General features: G+C 42.7%; 1 protein-coding gene across 6 annotated transcripts in view; it reads right to left on the bottom strand.

Moving 5' to 3' along the window:
• Positions 1 to 84: 84 nt before the first annotated feature.
• Positions 85 to 23219, bottom strand: part of abl2 (c-abl oncogene 2, non-receptor tyrosine kinase) — a 27907-nt gene continuing 4772 nt past the window's right edge. Inside the window, exons 1-12 of one of the 6 annotated variants that reach the window (XM_034881371.1) lie at positions 12959 to 13173; positions 12486 to 12650; positions 8765 to 9060; positions 8312 to 8584; positions 8012 to 8096; positions 7662 to 7839; positions 7350 to 7534; positions 7105 to 7257; positions 6686 to 6775; positions 6266 to 6448; positions 4901 to 4915; positions 85 to 4316 (exon numbers count right to left, since the gene is read on the bottom strand). In XM_034881371.1, the coding sequence (XP_034737262.1) occupies positions 2479 to 4316; positions 4901 to 4915; positions 6266 to 6448; positions 6686 to 6775; positions 7105 to 7257; positions 7350 to 7534; positions 7662 to 7839; positions 8012 to 8096; positions 8312 to 8584; positions 8765 to 9060; positions 12486 to 12650; positions 12959 to 13070 (3573 nt within the window). In that variant the 5' untranslated portion in view covers positions 13071 to 13173 and the 3' untranslated portion in view covers positions 85 to 2478. Of the gene's footprint in view, positions 4317 to 4900; positions 4916 to 6265; positions 6449 to 6685; positions 6776 to 7104; positions 7258 to 7349; positions 7535 to 7661; positions 7840 to 8011; positions 8097 to 8311; positions 8585 to 8764; positions 9061 to 12485; positions 12651 to 12958; positions 13174 to 23219 lie in introns of those variants that run through there. The other 5 variants (XM_034881372.1, XM_034881367.1, XM_034881368.1 and 2 more) reach the window with 5 other exon arrangements.

Genomic DNA, 23219 nt, shown 5'->3' with positions numbered 1-23219 from the left:
CATCTGACCATTGACCTCCAAATTACATGCTGTAGTGATATTCTTATCACAATCTAATGGTAAAGAAAATATATTAAATTACTGTTTAATGATGGACATTTAATACTTCCACAGCTGTGAATTCTTGCAGTGATACTATAATGTATGTGTATAATCATTTGTTCACAAAAGGCACCAAGAATCATGAAAGAAAAGATGATTGATGCAGTTTTTTTTTGCCTGTGTTATTTGAAACTCACAGTGAATAGAATTGAATCATCAGGTTTGTCTCACAGGATTCTGTTTGGCATAAAACTGGACATAAATACTGACACATAACATGAAATGTTAGGTAATGCACAACACAAGTTGACAAAGGTTTACTTGGCAATCCATCAAGTGTCATTAACAGGCATTTTAAAAGTGTTCAGGACTTGCAGAGTTTATAGATTAGATTTTGTAGTGTTCATATGCAACGTGTGTCATTGAACCAATGTGTCTGAGACCTCATCCAGTGTACATTAACATGTGCGCCAAAGCGCAGAAAGTTGTGTGTGCTGTAGTTTTGTTTGTGCTCAAAAAAACAGAGCAGCCGTTTCTGAACGTAATTATTTAGTGTGACCAAAAGTTAGAAGTTGGGCCATTAAAAAAAAATTACAATAAATAATAAAAGATGGCACCTTAAGAGATTGATGAATATTCAACCAGGTTCAGAACGGAAGAATAATACATTCATTATCAGATCTGGGTGGAAGAGCCTCAGTCTTATGCGTAACATCTCTTCTGTCAAAACCATTGCTCTTTATGCTGTGACCACACATACATCTTTTGTTTCCTGGGTATGAAATAAATCAAATATTTACATAACTTTTTCTCTCAAAATAGGTCTGTGCTTTTAATTAAAAACAAAAACAAACAAAAAAAACTGGAATAATTTAAAATTCAAGTTCATACATAGACATTCTAGAAAGCATTTTACTTTGAACCAAATAATGTACAAATCGTTTATGTGCTGAAGACATACTGCAGTTTGCTTGTTGAGAGATTGGTGCTGTGTGATTAGCGTAAAGTAGGTCTCTGCATTTCGCAGTGTTCATACATGGAAGAATTTGAGGCACTGAGGACACGACAAGGCTTCAGGGAATCCAGCACGGTCCATACTCAAAAGGACACTTATAGAACTACTGTCCCAATTCACCTGCACATGCGCTACCCTGTGCTCTCCCCTCCTTTATCCTCCCCTCTTTTATATTCCATCATACAAGGGAAAAAAATTCTGTGTGCAAGAATAACTGGACATAAATATTGAAATGCTTTAGGAGGCTGGCAATTTTCCCCATTTATGTGGCACTGTGTTAAGGTGTGAACATGAGTTGCACCATTGAAGTGAAGACAAAATGCTGTGCATATGATGAGACACCCTACATTAATTCATCATGTCTTAGTATTGTATGAAATAAATAAAGTAGAGGCGTATAAATCTTTTTTTATAGACGTGATAAGCCTGTATCTGGCAAAACTGAAACGTACACGTTTCTTTAAGCTTATTTACACCCTTTTCAAATAAATGCACACAACTTTCAATGATGTAAGTGATCCCTCCAGTCTTTCTCGACAGTCACTTTGTGTGAACATGTGGGAATATCTGCACCAAAACAGTTGGGATTATTCTCTAAAGATTATTCCTCAAAAACAAGGCTTTAAACTTATACCAACAAAAGCAGTTTTGGGGAGATTTATAGTTATATCACATTTGTCCATCTTCTTAAAAATACTGATGTCATAAAAATGAAATGAAAATAAGAAAAAAAAACATCTGCACACAGAATAAAAGTGTTAAATTGGGACCCCAAAACCTTGAATCCTGATGATGTTTCCGATCATTTAGAATACAATGGCTTTAAAAAATGGCTTATGGTCACTCAGTTTTTCTGGCACTGAGCAAAACACTCTACTGCAAAACCCACTGCACCCAACTGATGATTCCCTCATTTGTAAAACACTGTTTGAGCTGGGTCAGTGAAAACAGTTGTCTAGTATTCTCAGTAAGGCTGAGCACAGCCACCATATTTCTTTTTCAGTATGTGACAGATTGAGAGATGAGCATAGTGAGCTTAGACTTTACCTACTCTCTGGGCTGGCTACACACAGCTGATGACACTTGACATTCATTTAACAAAGAGGCCTTTATCCTGGCCAGGTGGAGACGTGGAGATAAACATTTCACGGTGGGACTTAAACCACATTTAGTTTGGTATAAACATTTCTGAATATGTACAGGTCAGAGCAAAATTAGTGTCCACACTGGCATTTTATGAAACAGTTGTTTGTAAACAGTAAAAAGAATAGATTTTGTAGTGATTTCTCCGAGGTACTTAAGAGATTCATCTCATTTTGTCCCCCAAAAAGCTGTCAAAAGAATCAGAAACATAAAAAGAGGGAGTATAAGCTGTAAAACTGTCGTGTAGTCAGGGGTGACGGTTGGTGGTGTCACAGTGGCTACCTCTGTACTACATCACTAATCTCTTTAATACAGCTTTGCAGGTTGTCCAGTACAGTGTTGGGCCCTACACTACTCAGCCCTCCACCTCCTGAGGACGAGGCCCTCAGTTCCTGCAGGCTGAGCTCCAGCTTTCCCACTGCCTCTCGGAAGGCAAATTTGTTCCTCATCTGAGGGATGCAGTCCACATAACCTGAGCAGTAGTCTAGCAGCTGGTGGCCAGCGTCCAGCACCTGGCTGCTGGAGGGGCTTTCGGAGCTGGCGTGGAGGGCGCTGCTCAGGCACTCAGCGCAGTCCAACAGGGCCTCACGACTCACTCTCTCCAGGGGCAACCTCTCTGCCTGCTGCCTGGTCCGCCGCAGTGCCACTTTGGAACCGGCAGATGGTGCGGTGTGTGAGGAGGCGGCAGTGGTGGCGGCTCCATTGGCCATTTTGGTGGGAGTCGTGTTGGTGGTGGCAGAGCAAGATGAGGAAAAGGTGGAGGAAGACGCAGGAGGCACTTGTGGTGGTGGCACTGACGGTCTGCCTGTCATCGCTCCTCCCGACATTCGCCCTAACCGGTGACCTTTCAAAGTGTCTCCGTTTACTTCCACGGGTGCTCCTCCTACCTGCTCTTCTCCGTCACCGCTGTAGGAGTGTTGCAGACTGCGCAGGGTGGGGGGGGGAGGGGGGGCACACTTGGGTTTTACAAGTCGCGGCCTGTCCCGGTCTGCTTGGTGCTCAGACAGCAGTTTAAAGCGGTTCCCCTGAGAGTCTAGCCCAACTAAATGCACATCAGCTGGGCTATGTTTCAGCGTGGGGGAGATCAGGACTGGAACTTTGTGGTTGTGAGTTGGTGCACCTGCCGCAGCTGATGAAGCATTCAAACTACAAGTCTTAGAGGGAGATGACCAACTCTGCTGCCTATCTAGTCCTCCAGCACTCTCCTCCCTAACCTCCCTGACCCGGGACAGACTGTCCGATTCCCCCACTTCCCCCCCAACACCTGGTGCCCTCACCCCTACAGCAGCGCCCCGGGGTAATAGCTTGGCTTTGGGCCTTTCCCTGATCTGTGCAGTCCCCTCATCCAGCCTCCTCAGCAGAGTTTCTGAGGGCCGTGCAGCGCCATTCTCTGGCTGGGAGGTTGTGGAGGCAGTCCTCTCTAGAGGGGGTTTAGCACTGCGGTTCCTGGGTAAAGTCAGAGCCATGCGCTCCAGGTCTGGCAGCCCTGCTGACATGGAGGAGGTAGAATTGGACCGAGGGAAAGGTTTAGGCCCTCCAGCTATACTTCCACCCTCCTCTGAAGAGGCCGTCTTCCCTGTCCGTAGGCCCAGTGTCTTTTTGATGAGTCTAGGGGTAAAAAAACCAGCCAACCCACTCCAACTGCTGCCGCTCGTCACCTGTGAAGCAAGCCCCCCACCAGAGGGTTTCTGTCCAAAAGCAGCCCCACAGCAGCGTGACTGAGCCTGGGTGGGTTCACCATGGGAGTGAGAGGGAGAGGCAGAGAAGACACCAAGGCTGTCAGACTGGGGTAGAGGAGGAGGAGCGCTGAAATCAGCAGTAGGCTCGTATTTCTTGTGAGGTTGCGTTTCCATCTCCCGGAAAGAACTGCTCCTCTTGGGTGGTGTTGGGAGGTTCTGTTGGAGCTGAGAGGATGGTGAGGAAGAAGAGGAGGAGGAAGATTTCTTCTTTATGAAAGAGCTAAAGAAGCCAGTCTTGCGATCCCGAGTAAATGTTCCCATATCCTGAGCATCCTCTAAAATGCTGCCGGGAGATTTATCTCGTGCTTGCTGTTTTCTAGGTAGAGCCGGAGAGCTGCCTGATCGGCCATCTCCTCCTAACAAAGTAGACGCCCAGCCTGGAATAGAGATAAGAGAGGGCTGAATTAAAACAATGCAACAATGCTGGGCTGAACTCATCAGGGACACAACTATCTTTGTTAAAAGGTTGCTAAATACTTTTCAAGAAACAGGTAATAAAAAACAATGCTCTGAATCCCATTGTCACCCATTGCATCAGGCGGCTGTGTGCTGTTGTGATACATTGGACAATGCTCCCCCCGTTTAAAAGTGGTTTCTCCTTAGGGGACTTACGAGCAGGGAAAAGGCATTCCAGCAAATGGAATGGAAAGTTTTCAGGCCATGAGTCATGCACATGCAAACACTAATTTAATGATTTACAAATCGGCTCTTGTAAAAGATGGGATGATGAATATACTATGCCAAATTGAAATGGCCCAAACCATTACTAGGAGGGCTATGGCAAAGAGGGAAATACACGTTAACAGTTCTGCTGCCATTTAAATGAATACACACCGGTGCACAATCTTCTCTAACCAGGCGATGAATAATGACTTGCGGAAAAGAAAACGGATAACTCTAACCCAGAACTACAAAAGTTATGTGACACGAATTAAGGCACTAATAGTTCAGTATTTCTTACTTGGCATGGTTCTCTCTTCGATTGCATTTGTATGTAAAAATAAATGCATATAAAAAGAAATATTAATACACATTTGATATGAACATGGATTAAAACTGGTTGCAATCTTTGTGCATTCATTAATATCAAACATACACGTTGTTTTAAGAGTCTTGTCTTGTGCTTGCTTAATGACATTGTGAAACATTCTGCGTGTTCACAGTACCACTTTTATTTGATTTATGACTTCATGAAAGCTACTCTTGGTAACACTTTATTAGTGAATAATTATGTTCATGGGCCACGACATAAAACCTTAACAATATGGTTACAGTGGCAGAACAAATAAGAAGAAAAAAAAGGCAAACCAAGACAAAGACAGGGACAGACGGTCTTCTTCACACATCAGGTAAACACACAAATTAAATAGATTTATTTTTAATATAAAACAAATAAATAAGAAATAACTTAAACGAGACAAACAGACAATGTTATAGAAATGTAATTATAGGGTTAGCAAATATTAATACATGATTTGTTACCAAATATTGATTGGGATATGAAATTAACAGTAATGTAACAAATAAGACAAGACAGAATATAAGCAAGATCTTCATTGCATCACAGACAACAGTTTATAATGTGTGTTTGTGTGTCATGAGGAACAATGGTTCAGTTGTACATGTAGATCACTCCATATATTTGTTTGTGGTTGATATAGAGTGACCCCGTAATACATTATAACATTACAGGATAACATTATAGGTGAGGTAAAACTACATTTATAATGCTTGTGGAAACTGAAATCTTTTACTGTTAATGCTAGAATTTTTTTAAAATACCATCTATGCATGAAACAAGTGTTTCCTGGGATAGAGACATTTTATTAACAGAGTCAAATCATAACAAAAGTTATATCAAGACAATTTTCATATAGAGCAGGTCTAGACCACTCTATAACTTATACAGACCACCCATTCCCCTCGTGAGCAAGCACTTGGAAATGTCAGTCATGTTTTGGTTTTATCTTCAACATCTCATAATTGGGGTTTGATAACATGGACATTAACACTCAAGTATTATGGCTGAACAAAAAAATGTTATAAACTGAATACTTCTGAGTGCTGAAACAGTTGTTATTCTCGGCCAGTTTCTAGGGACTAGGTCCGGCTGCGCTTGCAGATCTGCCTGGATGATCGACCGGATGCCAGACAGATGCCTGCACCAATGGTCAGTTGGTAGAGAAAAGGATGGCCCTTCTTCTCAGGCGGCGGGCTTGGCGGCGATGCAGTTGACTCTGTGAATCGGTGTTCACTGGCATACCTGCAGAATCATAATGTGGTGGATCTGACTGGTTGGTAGTAAGGTAGGCATGTCTGGCTGTACCTGAATGACTGTGCGTGCCGTGGTCAGATCGTCCGTCGAGTCCACCCTCAATGTTTTCCTTGTTTTCTGTGTGCTTGTGGGGTGTGCGAGATTTGGAAGGCAACAGGGGCATGTCGTGACTGAAAGGGTGCAGTGGTCCACAGTGAGCAGAAGAGGCCGTCTTACAGAGCTCCTCCGCTACCTCTACAAAGAACAAAAAAGAAAAACAAAACTCAGAAGTCAGTCAAAATCCAAATTTACATCAACCTTCAAACATTTGCTGACCAAATAAACCTACATTAATTTAAATGTCATTGTTTTATTCCTGATAAAATGATTAATCAAAGTCCACCTTGTGAATTACAGTTTCTGTTCAGCCTATTTTGTGCAGTTGTTTTAGAAGCTTTATGTTTGAGCCGCACATAAGACATGTTACTGTACCTTCAGAGATGCTGGAGTCATGGAACATTGTTTCAAAGGCTTGGTGGATCTCTGCAAATGAAGGCCGGTCCAATGGGCTCCACTGCCAGCCTGATAGAGACAGACAAAATTGCATGTTACTATGAGAAAGTAGTTGATGAGTATATGACTAACATGGCCTTTTTCCAAAATTCTGTAATTCCAGACTATAATTTGCGAGTCTTTTTTTCTTCTTTCTTCTAATAATGGAAGGCAGAGTTTTTAACACAGTACAGTATGTAAAGGGATGCAGTGAATTATTACATAAAGAAGTGACCGAAATCTAGGAAAGACTAATGGGCAAACCAACTTTTTCAAAACTGTCAGCCTCTATTCATATCTTCGCAATAGAGCAAAAATCACTTGGTGAATAAGTCAAAGGTAGTTAGGATACTACTTACATGCTCTCATGAGCTCATAGACTTTGGGTGGGCATCCCTCGGGCTGTTCCATGCGGTAACCTTTCTCCAGGAGGTCATAAACCTGAGACAGATCAATGCCAGGGTATGGAGACATGCCATAGGTGGCAATTTCCCACAGCAGCACACCAAATGCTGAAGGAAGATATTTTTAGAGGACCGAACATTAGCGCATGGGAAATAAGCTACACACACTTAGTATGAATGTGTGCTCCTGCATTGCTTACCCCACACATCAGACTTGATGGAGAAAGTGTTGTATGCAAGGCTCTCTGGTGCAGTCCATTTGATGGGGAACTTGGCCCCTGCATGGGCAGTGTAGGTGTCACCAGTCATCAACCTGCTCAGACCAAAGTCTGCAACCTTAACAACATGATTTTCTCCAACCAGGCAGTTCCTCGCTGCAAGATCCCTAAACCAGGGACAGTGAGGAAGAGGGGGGAAGAGAGATACATTAGGGTACCCTGAAATATGAGGTAGACAAATATGCAAGGAAGGCATACACAAACACAATGAACACACCTGGAGTATCTCCTCACCTGTGTATAAAGTTCTTCTTCTCCAGGTATTCCATGGCAGAGGAGATCTGAGTGGCCATGTACAGCAGCACCACAGCGTTCACCTCCTCCTTGTCACAATCTCTCAAGTAGTCCAGTAGGTTGCCGTGTGGCATGTACTCTGTCACGATGTAGAACGGAGGCTCCAACGTACACACACCTGTGGTCGAGGCAGCAGTTAGAATACAGATACCAACAACCACTTAGTGTCAATGTGTCTGCAGAAGCCAGCTCAAGAGTACTTTTAGGTCAGAATGTATTGGGATAATATAATAGTCGAGTAGAGTAGAGTAGAGAGTAGAGTAGAGTCTGTGGTGTTCATGGATGCTGACCTAGTAGCTGAACGAGGTTTGGGTGTTTGACCTCCTTCATAACGGATGCTTCTTTCAGAAATTCTTCAACTTCCATGGTGTCCTCCTGTCATTATGGAAAATAGGATAAATGCAAAAGAAAAAGAGAGAGGACTTTTATCAGTGGGTTGGACAGACGCAATAACATCAATAAAAGGCAAAAAGACAATCATATGTATCACTAACGTCTGCCTGCAGGGGGCGATCTATAACCACATTTACAATTCAGCTCCCTACAGTAAAGTTCAGTGAAATTAAATTATGATAAGAGGGACTTCTTACCTTCAGTGTCTTGACAGCCACTGTGAGGTTGTACTTTTTCCACACTCCCACGTACACCTCCCCATACTGGCCTCCTCCCAGCTTGTGCTTCATTGTGATATCTGTGCGCTCCATCTCCCACTTGTCGTGGATGGGTGACACACCGTACACTGTGGGCTTATTGCATTTTGGGGCTGGGTAGTGCAGGGTGGTGACCAGGCCATCGGCTACAGTGGAGTGGTGGTGGACCAGCTCGGCCAGGGTGGCAAAACGGCTCTCAGACGTCACATACACCTGAGGGGTAGGGGAAGGAGGAGGTGGGTGAGGACAATTGAAAAAGAGGAAAGAATGAGGGGAGAGACCAAGTTAATAAATGCTGTCAAAGTCCTGACACAAACAGCAAAAGGACAACTAAAGTGTATCACAAATATGAAGCATTATTCCATTGTCAACCAGCCTCAACTCTCACTCTACCTTTCCATCAGAGGCTGTGTTGATCCGGTAGTGGTAGACTCTTCCCTCATAGCGGAGAGAAATCGACAGCTGTCCGGGGCTGCTCTCGCTTTCCCGGACCAGAAAACTGCCATTGATGAGGGAAGAGAGCAGGTACTCAGCGGCGCTGCGTGACACGGGCCCATGGTACCAGCTATGCTTCTCCAGACTGTTGACAGGCGTGATGTAGTTGGAGGGCACCCAACCTTGGCCGTTCTTAGACCGCACTTCACTCCACTCTCCATTCTGGTTGTAGCCCAGCACACGCAGCTTCTCACCTGGACATAACAGGGGTGACTTGTAAGACTTGTGGTTGGAAAGATTAATATGTTAAAAGAGCCACATGTTCATGGGTTTTATCTTACCCATGCGTATTGCTAAAATGCCCTTTAAAAATAGACTACAGCTCATCAGTAATTGAAAAACGTTGCAAGCCATTTTGAAAAATGCCTACAATTTAAATGTGAAGATAAAAATTCTTTAATCATGAACTTGTAGAGAAGGTGCTTATATCTCCTGCCGATTATAGGATTTCATAACATTTTCTTTCGAATTTCTTAGAGACACAACATAGAAGAGAATTTATTCATCATGTCACAGCGTTGACCATCATGCCTTGATAATAGGTCACACACTGAAGAGAGTCGGGGACATGTAGTACCTCTCACTGAAACTACATCAAAAGCTGTGGAACAATGATAGGGTTGGGTGAACTGCATATCTGTCATAGAAGGCTCGGCAAAAACAGACATGTAGTGACATGGTCTGTTGTCTCTGCCCATCTCTGACGTCAGTGTGGGAGACATGAATGAGCAGAGCGGCTGATGTGCTGGAAACCGAAGGGAGGCGGCGCATTATCCGTATAACAAACACTGAATGAAGCACTGATCAGTCTTGACAGGCTGATGGAGGATTGGAGAAAGAAAAGCAAAGGGGCGATTATTGGCTGGGAGTAGGCGCATGTCAAATAGCAGACGCTCAGTCAGCCCGGGGAGGGAGGAGGAAGTAGCAGTCTACCTACCTCACGACAATTATATTTGATCCATGTGAAGTAACAAATGAATGCATTTAAAAATGCTCATCAGACGTCAAAACACTGCGCAGCAGTTTATAATGTTCACACAACTCCGGGAAATTATCACGGCAGAAACTATTTGATCTTTAGTTGTGAGGAAAACAGTAGAAACATGCCGCTGAAATTACAAAGTTATCAGCTTTCCACAGAACTACATTAAACAGAGATGGTTATTCACATCCAGCCCACCAATCCATCAGTTTTCTCTGTGTTGTAAATTTTGTGGTAGTGGAAACACTGACTGCCTCCCTGCCTCACACTGGGCGCCATGAGTGCCTGAAGCCGGGCTCTGGTCTGGCCTAGGCTGGTTTGACCTGGCACAGAAAAGAGACAAAGATTAGCCCCCAGACACGGGCTTGCTAAGTTCTTCTCTCTCAACAGCCCCTGCCCGCTGTGCTCATCCACCTGTTATTATTACAGTTGGGGGTATTCCATATTAACACAGCGTTAAGAGGAATGCTGGGGCCTTCCCATGTGACAAAGCAAAAAGCGGGACAGATAGGAAAAGTGCAGCAAAGCCTGGGAGTGCACATGTGCTTGCATGTGGGCAGGAATCTCAGACTCACTCCATGAGTCAGGGTCTACACATCATTTCCATCCCGGGCAGCTGCCGTGGAAGTCTTAAAACGCAGAATAATTAACACTCTGTCACGTATAATGCTTTAGATCGGTTGGGGAAATAAGCCTGGCCGTCTCTAGATAATATTTTAAGCTTATTACTCGAGGGAGAGCTGGTTGGCCGGTTAACAGCTGCTGGTTAAGATAGGAGGTTTGGACTGAAGAAAGTGTGCCATGGAGGGAGGAGTAAGAAATAGTAAAATACAAAGAGCTTAAGACAAAGCATATGCATCACTACTATTTACTTATGCTGTCTGGTTTCAGAATCCTTGCTACAAGCTGGGCTGTTATTTTTCAACCTCTGGACTAGTGGATTTTGGCACCCCCCAAAGAGGTTTTAGTCACTAGCACCAAAACCTCTTTGACTTCCAGCAGTCAACTCCACTCTCCTCCACAACTGCTATATTCTATCTGATTCAGATGTGAAGCTAGCAATAACGTGATCTCAGAATCACCGCCCAGTCAGGCCCCGGGGCCCGTATATAGCAGGGGCCGGCACAAGCTCAGAAGCTCTGCTCCTGGTTGGAGGAGAAGCTGCTGTCAGGTGCGGAGCTTTCAGCCTTTTGCTGGAGCTCTCACTATAATCGAAGTTGGCAGAGAAGCAGATCTGGGTCTGTACGCGGTGGGCTGCACTGCAGTCTGATATGTTGGCAGTTTCATAACCGGCTAAAAACTTGTAGTTGCGTTAAATAGAAGCTCACTTCTATGTTTTGGTACAGTTGGTTTTCACACCGGATGTAAATTGACTCGGATATGCATGAACTGTAGCCTACTGGAGACTAGGGGTGGGACTCACCAGACATCTACCGATCCGTTATCATCACGATACTTATGCCACGATACAATATTATTGCGATTGTAAACATATTGCAATTTCTGCGATATTTTGCAATGTATTACCTTTTTTCCCCAACTTCTAATTTTTCCCAATTTCAAGTTATGTCCCCAAAGGGAAACTTTGTTAACATCTATTTCATCTAAAAAGATACATTTCTCTGTTTGTTCATATCCCTATAATTTTATTGCTGCTAAATGGGACCGTCAGGCAGACAAACTGACCAACACGTATGTAATACAAGATCGATACTTGGTGCCTGTGTATCGATACAGTATTGCCACACAATTTTTCCCCCACCCCTAATGGAGACCACCTTTTCAACTGGACTTGGGCATGGATCGACCAGCTGTATGGTACGGTACGCAATGTTCACACTTATCAAATGAACTTGACTTTGGGGTCAAGTGTGTTGAATTGACACCTGCATCCTGAATTTAAGTTTTCCTTTCACATAAACAAAAAGACGTTTCCACCATAAATTGGTGCGTAAAAATGTATCAGAAAGCAGGTATTAAGTGTAAGATGCTCAATATTTCCTGGGGAAGGACCCTCCCAGACCCATTTCTCTTGCCATTCTGAGCCAGGAGAAACCCTGAGGTAGTAAAGTGTAGTATGAAAAAAGTACGTGGAGCGTGCGGGCAGGGGACAAAGAAAGCTATAGGCTGGGCGTCAGATACCAGCGGATGACAGGACAGGGTAAAATTATAATGACAGTTGAGTAAGCTCTATTGACACACAACATTCCTCTGGCATAACTACACTTTCTACACATCACACATTTCATCTAGGAGTTGCTGAGCTGCCAATCAAAGACACTGCCTTGAGGAGATTAGTGGTAACTCTTTGCTACGTGTAAGAAAATCCCTCTGTTTTGTTGCATGTCAACAGTGCTGCTTAGAAGGCGTGGTTAAGCATCATCAATAATATGGAAAAAATCTCTACAGGAGTAACATCATGTAGCTAAGCCACAACCTTCGGTGATGATTCATGGAAAAAGTGAACTGGAGAACGAGTCTTTCAAGTGCTGTTCCAGCACATAACGAAAAACGTTTTTGTGAAATCTGAATTTGAAGTTGTGAGGGAGTTAACAGGCAAATAACAACATCAACATAATTAGTTGTTGCAATCAAGTGACAGTGAATCAGAGGAAAGAAATGACATTCAATGTTCACCTTTAGTGATGCTGAGCGTGTTGTCTCCGCTGGCAACAAAGTCATAAAGTGCAACGAAGAGATTAGGGTCACTCTCGGCCGCCCCAAGCAGGTTCTCCTTGGAGCTCCAGCGCACTGCCTCCGTCAGCGCTGCAGAGTCCAGGCCGAACGGCCGGTGGAGAGCTTCTGGAGGAAGAGAAGGAGGAAGGGTCAGGGAGAGAGAAAATAAACCATAAGACAAATGTGACTGAGAATGCAACATCATTTGCAGTGACAAAAACTCATAGCTACAATTGGACAGAAAGAGCAAATGGAAACACATTATAATAAGTTGGTTTGTGTCCAATAATCAAAAAAACACATTGAAAATTGATCACAAAAAGCTGTTGTTGAGGCAAAAAGTCTTTGGTTAACTGAGTCAAGACCGATGTCTTTTAACCAAAATGATACAGATTAAACCATAATCCTAAAAGCCAGTTTTACAGATCGTCTACCTGTCGGCCCAGGCTGTTTCTCTTGCCTGAACCCTGTGCGACGATGATGGCTGCTCGGAGCCGTCCACTCTTCCTCAAAACTGCTGTTTGCTTGCAGGCACCTCAAAAGCATTACTTTAACCAATCCACTCTCTGATGAACACTTATCACTTGCTACATGCGCAGAGGCTTGCTGTGTCTAACCTAAGCCAGGTAAGATCTGAGGTGGGAGTGTTTTTGTAGGTGTGTATATATACAGAGAACAAGAGGGAGGAGCTACAGCATTGGGGTAGGAAAGAGCTACATATCACACACACACCCACACCCACCAAGATGAACTACTACATGCGTAGCTTCCACGTACTACACTCAGCAGCTGCTGCCAAAGTCACTGCATGTCTGGACAGCTGCCGAGCAAATGGGAGAGGAGGGTGGTGAAATGGAGGGACAGAGAATGGAGTACACTTACTGCAATACAAGTAAAATGGAAAGGATGTCCCATAAAATGTTTTGCCATGTCTAACAATAAGGTTGACATTAACTTAGTGATTAACCTAATTTGTTTAAACTAATAACTTTAAACATAAACAAACAATGTCCTAAGTACTGAATCAGGACTGAATCATCCTGAGTAGTGTTGTTTAGTATTTTGTCCATGCAACTGAATGGTTAAAGTTGAAGACTGAGATTAAAAAAATAACCACATGGCTATGATTTGGAGAACAGAAAGAGACAACATAAGTCACTTATATAAATGCCATCTCCTGCTTTTCAATATCTGCTGTCACTACAAGCTGCCATCACCTCCACATCCAGGCAAAGGTTTAACAAGGAAACCAGTGGATCCATAACAGTTTCTGTGATGCAGCTTTCAAGAACAGAAAATGATGAAATAATGTAGATATATGTCCTAGGTCTAGTCATAGAACAGCCAACCAAAATAACAAATGCAAAAGCTAAGGAATGCAACCAATTAACAGAAGCAGCTGACTGTGAAAACTGGACTCAGGAAGTTCAGCTAATGTTTGAACAACCGCATGCAGTTCAAAACTTATTTCAGATTTGTTTTTTCATTTGATAATTCAGAACCCAAACTTGATAAATATTAGATGCCAGACATCCTTTGAGGAAGTCCGTGATGATAATAATAATCATCATCATCATTATTATTATTATACTAATAATATAATAACGCAGGCTTTTCACTGCAAGTATCTGAGACACTGGCGTGGCTTTATGTGAGTTAATCATGTTTATGTTTGTCATTGTTCTAATCTTGAAGCAATTTCCATAGTTAGTCTAACACCATGTGGCAGGCACGTGCCATCCATGCAGACGAGAGCAGAGAGGTTTTATGTTATGTTCAAATCAACACTTCACACTCTTCTCCTTAGCTCAATATTGTCTAGTCTGTCCTCCATCCTTCCACTTTTACACACAACGCTTTCCCACCTTTGCTCTGGACCAGCATGCACTGCAGCGCGGCAGTGGCTGTGACCTGGCTCAGCCACAGTTCCCAGTACATCTTCTGTGCTGGTCTTGTCAGCTACCAGTCCCAGTATCCAAGGAAAAACAGATTTTCTCGATCCGCTGTGCTGACTCCAAAGAGTTGTTTGAAAGCTTGACTGTGTCTATGTAGACTGAAAAGCACAAGTGTACATTCTGCTCAAGCATAAGCTAGTTCTCTTAACCATGTCCTTTTACCAATGTTGAACATGAAGCAATTAGAGCGAGATGGAGACCCCCCAGACAAAGTATTTACCCACGCTGTCCTTGAATCAAACCCCCTAAACTTGTGAAGAACTCCCTACTAGCCTTGATGTGGTCTAGGGGAGTCAAGATTTCCAAGGTCCATCTGGAGAGCAAAGATATTCATGACTGATGTTCTCTGCGGTTAGGCGCACTATAAGAGATGGCAAAACGTGGCAGAGAGAGGGAGCGAGAAAAGCATGTGGTAATGGGGGGATGGGGAGGGGGGGGGGAGAAGCAGAGTGTATGGTATGGAGGAAAATTGAGTTTAACGTGTGCATGTGTGTTGTGGGAGTGTGTGAGGCCTGGACCAGCAGATGGCTGGTCTTGTTCCTCTTAGGGGGGGTCCTATTGACCCACAGTTTTCGTGTTTGTGTGGGTGTAAATGTGCAAGAGTGCAACTGCTTTAGCCAGGCTGAGCCAACTGTCAGAGCTGCTCCTCTTACATAGATACATATCACATCACTCGTCCCAGGAATGTTTTTAATGAAATAGTGATATTATGCCATACACATTTGTCAAAGCTCCCAGTCCAAGGAATCTCTTTCACAATCATCCTAGACAACTAGTAAGACACAAAAAGAAACTCAGTCAATGATTACTCAAGTACTCTAAGGTGCAAATCTAATAACCTGATTAAATCAAATTGTTTTCACAGCATGATACAGTTTCGTTAAGTAAATCAAATTTCTTAAATTGTTTCTAGATCCTTTATATGCCAGACAAAAGCAAGATGCCGTTCCACTTGGCCAAGCTCAAACCTCATGTGATGGATCGTTTGATTGAGGGAGCAGTTGGTCTGCATGGGGTATGTCGTGTGCCCGTCCGGGTGCCTCAGTGTGTGTGAGCTGTGAAGTGTAGCACATGTGCGTTCTGAAGAAACGAGGGCTTTGTGTTGAGCGGAGCAGAGAGGGTATTTGCAAGTCTGAAGGGCACCCCCTAAGACAGCTGGGACAGAGGTGACCCTGATTCTCTCTCTCTCTCTCTCTCTCTCTCTCTCTCTCTCATGTACGAACGTTTACTGATACATGCTCACCAGCTCCCTTGCAGCTGTTTGTATGAGAGTTTTGCCTCCATGTGTTCATAGAGCTTTCACTACAACAACCCAACACCTTGTGACAAAGTATTAAACAACACAATAACATCACATACACACCCTAATTCAAAACAATACAGACCGTATCTGAAGCCCATGACCAGCGAGCTAAGAATGTATTTTTAGTGGTTGGAGAACAAAACATAGCAGCATGACATCCAGAAATAACTCTGCAGAGCACATAGTGATGGTGGTACGGAGATAGATGGCTGGCTGGCTGGCTGCCTGCAGGAAGCCCTAACAAAAACCTCAGACAATGCCGCAGGTGAGACAAGCCAGGTCCGATCCTGTGGCAGAGCCAGAGGCAGAAAAGGTGAAGAATACAGGAGTCATACATATCAGGTGGAAGTCACCAGTCTGAGGTTTACAGGGATCTACCCGATGTTGTATTCCAGTATCAACATGTATTTGTCTTCAGATATTCACTGGTAATGATTCAATTCCATTTTATTCATAGTATCAATTCAGAACAAGAATTACCTCGAGACACTTTACAGATAGAAAAGGTCTAGACCACACTCTATAATTTACATTGATCACAATCATCACATTGTGCCCCACTGATAAATGATGAAGGGCTAGATCCGAATATTAGTTCGATGGGTAGGTATTTGATTTTCCATTTTGGGATTTGAATATTTATTTTTTTATTTTTTTAACGTGCATGCAGGCTGAAATTCACTTTGGTGTTATCGTCAGGCTTAAGCTTCTAGCTAAATATCCACTAGCCACTGGGTAATTTACGCAGCGTCATGTCATCCATGTCGGCCGAGAATGGATAAACGCTGTAAAGGTCTGTATGGGAGTACTGAGGCAGTCTGATGTTGTTTTCAGGCATTAAGATTAAAAGGTAAAGAAAGTATGGGCATACATAATGCCAAAACAGTGAGGCACTGGCTGGCTGAGCATTCATTAAAAAGTTTGGAATTTTGAATGCCAGCAGCTTAAAGTTAAGTCCAAATCACATTGGAGAAAAGCAACCCTACGTCAACTGGTGTGGAAAATCATGTAACATTACCGGCTATCGGACTCGTCAGTCCTCCCTTTGTTGCCTTTTTATTTTCTCTCTTTTTCCGTAAAATAAAGTTGCATTCAAGTGTGGCTGGAAATGTTGGTTTCTCCCGCTGTTGTTGAAAAGCATTGAAGCTTCAAAGTTCAAAAATTGGTATTCGTTAAAGGGGAAGTAGAAGAGGCCCTAATATGTTTGACAGCTTTACAATCTGAACAGCAGAAGACACTCTAACCCTCCATTACCCTTGAAACACAAATTTTGATTAGAAACAAACTGGGAGAAACTCTAGGACAAGCAATAAACAAGAGATTTTTATTGCAGGAATCAAATCCAAAAAACCCAATTCTGATCCCTGTTGGTAACAGAACCTTGCCTCCCCACAGAGACTGGAGGATCTGATTTACTCCGCTGTCCCCTTTGAAACGAGCTAAGCTGCGCCTTTGTACATTAATGAGTTTCCTCTTATTAATATGGCTTACTGCTGAGAAGGAATCTAACAATTGTGGTCTAGGGGTCTATATGTTTTAGCTAATGTATATAAAGAGAACAGGTTTTGTCTTTAATGATCTGAGACTGTCTTACCAATTGCCTGGAACATCTTTATTTCTGTACTTTTAACTACAATCATCTATGAAAGCATATGGAGTACCATGGGGTTCTCCTCTTACTACCCACCCTTTGCACTCTATTTTGTACAACAGAAGCCAAAAAAAGAGGTTTGGTCTCCCAAATATATTCACCTATGCAGGATGCCTCTTATAAAACCCTTCCTATCTTACATGTTTGGTCTAGCGATCTGGAAAGCTACAGCAAAGGTGATTCACTGGACTGGGATAAGATTTGCTCCTCAATTGTCTTTGCTTCTAAAAACCCAGTAAACAATAGAAGATAAGACTAAGAAATTGCTGTAACCACTACCTGTAAGTGCATTTTTTGTTGTGTTAAAACGTGGTCTCTCGTGTCCTGTAAGAGTTTTACAGAGATCCTGGGTTGAGTCGGTGGGTGGGGGGGGATTGCCTCTAGAGCTTTTATTTTTAATCCATTTTATTTATTAAATGTTTTTTCTGGACTTTATTGATTGCAAAAAAGCCCGAATTATTGTCTCGTTTAAATTTTAAAACAAACTGAAAGGAAAAGGACAGTAGACGGTAGTAGAATTTTGATAGATGCCAGTCAACCAAACAAACTGCATTAATGCATTACTTTACTTTTATCTTTTAATGCAGTATTTCTATAATGAAATTGTTTAATTGTTTAAAATAACCACCAATCCATGGAAAATACATTGTATGTTGTAATTCCCCCCCCCCGGAAATAAAACAAAAATAACCAATTATTTAGTTGTCCTAATTCGGGATTTCTTTTAAATTATTATTATTATTATTATTATTATTATTTTGGGCATTTTAGGCCTTTAATTGACAGAACAGTTGAAGATATGAAAGGGGAGAGAGAGGGGGAGTGACATGCAGCAAAGGGCCGCAGGCCGGACTCGAACTCGGGCCCGCTGCGTCGAGGAGTAAACCTCTATACATGGGCACCCGCTCCACCAACTGAGCTATCTGGGTGCCCCGTGATTTTGAATTTAATAGAGTAAAGATTTATTGGATTTATCAGTTAAGATTAATCAATCCTAAAAAACAACAAATCAGTTGAACCGCATGTAAGCTAACACACTTGTTTCAAACATTTCCCCACAAGGATTTATGAGCAACCATTCTACAGTTTGAGAGGGAGTCCATGGCTGGAGAAGACAGAGAAGCGTGGTTCTTGAGGACTGCACAGAGGACAATAGCCTCATTAATGACAGTGTGTGTGTGTGTGTGTGTGTGTGTGTGTGTGTGTGTGTGTGTGTGTGAGAGAGAGAGAACTTTTTTCCTTGTCTGATATAAGTAAGCACATACATCTATGCTCTTGTCTTGTGCCCACAGTTCATACATGTCCACACCGGCAGATTCTCCCTAAATCCGAAGCCCGCTTTTTATGCATCCTGGTGTTGCAAACCCTTCTGTGTACGTAATTATACAGGCACATACAGGCTGGCCGCTGCTGCAGGGAACTACTGCGAAAGCTCTCTATTCAGTTCTTTACATACAGCCACCATGTTGGCTGTACATGGAATATATCAATTAGGGAGAGGAAAAAAAACAGTCTGAGCCTGAGGGCCAGTGGATCATCCTGGTATGGAGAAGAATGGAGTCCTAACCCACAGATTGCCCTGCCCTGCCCTGCCCTGCCCTGCCCCTCTCAGGGCTTGTTATGGGTTAATAATGGGCTCTTAGTGATTCCCTCTAGGTGTGCAAGCAAAAAAGCTAAAGTGCTCCTTTATGTGACAGCAGAGAGGCTGAGTGGCTGTAATGAATGAAAACTCCTTGTCAAAACTAGACTTGTCTGCTTCACATTTAGGGTAAATTTCCTTGTTCATAATTGTATTTTGAGGTTGTACCCGAATAGGTTTACATGGTTTCATTTTCATAAAACATATTTTTGTTGTACTGCACATGATGCATATCCTGTTTTCACCCTTTATATTTAGGATTCCGTTTTAGCTACATAGTGAGAAATCCCACTTCTATACTATCTTTGTTGGGAGTCGCACTTGCGGAGTAGATTGTTAAGATCCCATCAGCTAGATAACTCTTTCTCCAACTTTGGATAATCCAAGGCAGGATTAGCTGGGAGACTTCTAAATGAGGGCACACTTGTGGAATACCTGCAGAACATGGATATGGAAGTAGTTATTTTGGAGAATATGGTGAACTTGTGTGTTGTAGCAGTGTTTTGCCACTGAGAACGAGCTAGCATGTGCTACGGATAGCCCCCTCATCTCGGCTAGTGACGTAAAAAGCTGTGCAGATTTTGAACAATTTACCCAGAGACTTTAGCCTTGCTCAAGTTAAAAAAGCGTGTTTTTCTGTCCAGCAAAAGCCATTCATGCACATTACACCAAATGGAAATATTACACCGATGACTACAGTAGATGTCAGAACACTGTCCTTACTGCAAATCTGCCTGCTCTTGTCCAATACATTATGCAATATATGCGGATGATGTAAAATTCCTGGCTGAGGTGTGGGTTTATTTTCTCAAACCCCACAGGTAAAGACGTGTGCTCCACCCAGCAGATCTTTCCAAAGCCTCAAAAAGAACACCTCGCCGCAGCCTCCTCCCCGTCAGTCCTCTTTCTTTGGAAGTGAGTGTTTACAGAAGCATCCAAGGACTAATCTTGATGTCTGAAACGGCTCTGTGTGTGGTGCGTTAAGCTTTGCCAGGGTGTAGGTTTAAGCTGATTTACAATGACTCAATTTAAAAGAACTGACCAGATTATACTTCCACAGTGCTCCAAGTCAGATAGCTGAGATACCTCTGGCTGCCAAACCAGCCCAGTGGAGAATCCACATTCAATGTACTGTGTATGCCAGTCATGCCAATACTCCTCTACTCATCTTACATAAGGTATGGAAAGGTATAGGTACCTCATGATCCCGAGTGCTACAATTTGATTATAAAACAAGTATCATTATTAATGTATCAATATTATTGATTTCTATAAATAAGCATTTTTTACTCAGTATAACTACTTGGTAATTCTAAAACATAGCGTATTTGTAATGAAGCATAATTTTAAAAAACACAAACAGTTAAGGGACTTCCAGTTTCCATGTGATGAAAGAGAGGAGCACTGACTAATAACTTTCTAAAGAAATCTTAAACATCCAGCAACCGAGAATCAGAGACAGCGACGTGAATGAGTGACTTTTTTACTGAGTAAATACGTAGCAGAGTGACGTGAGTAAATACGTGGCTGAGTGACGTGACAGTGAATTGTTTTCAGCTGCAGAGGTGGTTTTTGAACAACAAACATTAACGTTGACGGAAAACAGCATGTAGTTTTTAGTTTTTCTTTTTAAAATCTCACATCACACTTTCAGTCACTATGACCACAGAAAACATTGTGGAAAAATATGAACAATAACGTCGCTGTCAAGAGGCTTATCTGCTAATGTTGGCTATTGACTATTACCTTGAAACCATTCAGCAAATAGACGGTACCGTAGGGAAGTTACCTAAAACTGGTGATTTAAACACACAGTTTAAAGTGACCAACAAAACAAAACGCTGAGAGAACATTACAAGCTACTAGTGCTGTCAAAAGATAAAATATTTAATCGTGATTAATCGCATTACTGTCACATGTTTTTATCTATTCTAAATGTCCCTTGATTTCTCATTATTTTTTCTCATTTTAATACTCTTATCAACATGGAAAAGTGGATCGGCTTGCTTTGTGCAAATGTTTTTTTTATTGAAAACAACATTGACATATAGCCTACTCTAGTGCTCAATTTCACACTAATATTTATACTTGGAGCAAATAATCGCTCACACAATGTAACACTGTCCATTAATAAAAAGGTTAAAAAAAAATACTTTAAAGAGGGGGCGGAGAACTGGCATCAGCTGTGTGCTTGGCCATCAAGTGGTATTTCAGAATGGACGTGCTGCGATGATAGCTCAGTTCACAACAACCAAACAATCACTTTGGTCTTGTCAATGGAACATTTGGCAACTTTTAAAAAGTAAACTTTCCATTCAGAATCTTATTGGCATCCATTTCAGTGTCTTGCGCTCGCCATCCACTCAAAACATAACGTTACTACTCTATGTCCGGCTCGCAAGCCCAAACAAGTGTGTCGTGCCTGTTGTTTTGTTTCCGGTCTAGCTAGATCCGGTGTGGTGTTGTAGTTTTTCTAACATTACTAGGTGTTGCAACAGCATGTGAAAAAACTAACGTTGGCTAGGCCAAAAAGAACGTTACTCTTACAATAAAAAAATTGACGCCATTAAAATGGGTATGTGTTAACGCCGTTAATAACGTGTTTAACTGACAGCACTACTAGCTATGTTTTTCATGTTGGTTTTGAGCAGTATGCACCCCTACTAGCCTGGAAAATGGTTATAAAACAGTAGCAAACATTAGTACATTGTGACGGAGGAATACAGCGTCTCCTATAGCAGGGAGCCAGAGGGATCATAGCGTTGGCTAACGTTAGCTTCTTGTCTCATCTGGAGTCTGATTAACAGTACATTCATCAAATTCAGTGTCCACAATGCTATTTCCAGTAAACTGTAGCTGTCATGTTTTACGGGACCCGCCTTACTGCGGATTTCATGCCGCGGCTTTCGTCGCTGTTTGTCAATTTGCCTAGGCTTGAGTGACAAGTAGTACGCCCCCTGTTTATTTGATTGCCATGACTTTGCGAGTGATGACATCCTGTCGCTGTTCTAGGTGCTCGGGGAGAGAGAGCGGATGACAGGTTGCTTGAGTTCAGTAAAACAGACGGCTCTGCCGAGTCGTTTAATTACGACTTTATGGCTTTTCATAAACAGCTGTAGGAGCGTTGGTGCGTGCTGCACATTCTGGAAACTGTTGTGCGTCTGCCCTATACCACGGCAGCAGAAATTAAATGACCTGAATGAGCGACGACCTGACCGACGCGATTGAGTGACTTGACTGAGTAATTGAGTGACTACGTGAGTGACGTGACTGAATGACATGAGTGACCTGACAGAGTGACTACGTGAGTGACCTGAGTGACTGACCGACCAACCGACTAACTTTTAATAACGTCTTCAGACAGGGATTGTCCCCCTTTCCTACCTCGTATCAAGTGTTTTCCTGCTGCACCATTGCAGTTTAAGAGAAAAACTGTGACTTAACCGGGAGCCACTACAAAAACGTGGTCAGGCGTCTACACAACTTTAAAACATTCAGTGTTTTTAAGCTAACATATGCAAGAGACGATTTCACCATTTGCACAGCCAATCACTCCCTGTTCTGATTAATCCTCACTCTTTAATGATATAAGCCGGAGAGAGCTGAAGCCAAGGAACAGAAACTAGGACTGTGGTTTTGGAAACTAAAGAAGGTTGACTGGTAGCAGATGCAGAGGCTCAAGGCTACAACTGGGAGTTTGGGCACAGAAGCACACAGTCACAACATAAAAAAAATGTTGTGGGGGACAAAACCTAGCCCTGTTAAAGTTTCTAGAATCTTCAGTAATTATTTGTTCATTTTCTTAAAATATGATTGCAAATAAGATAACCCTCTGAATTGCGTTTTCAGTGCAGTAACATTAGATTATGGCACATTCTGTTATGAAGCACTATGAATGAATGAAAATGTTGACTCTTCTTAGACAGATTTGGGATTTAGGTCCATCGCACAGGCAAGGGTTGTAGACAGGCAGAACTGGTCAACTGCAGCTAACAGCAGAGGCTCAGGCTGGGGGATAGGCAGCTAGCCGCAGACCAGGGCAGGCTTGGGTTGAGGATGAAGGCATAGACAGACATACAGTGGGTACGGAAAGTATTCAGACCCCTTTAAATTTTTCACTCTTTGTTTCATTGCAGCCTTTTTCCAA

Source organism: Etheostoma cragini, chromosome 9, assembly GCF_013103735.1.
Source record: "Etheostoma cragini isolate CJK2018 chromosome 9, CSU_Ecrag_1.0, whole genome shotgun sequence".
Classification (NCBI taxonomy): domain Eukaryota; kingdom Metazoa; phylum Chordata; class Actinopteri; order Perciformes; family Percidae; genus Etheostoma; species Etheostoma cragini.
Note: the sequence above shows the minus strand (reverse complement) of the source record. Positions and strands in the feature narration are given on the sequence as shown.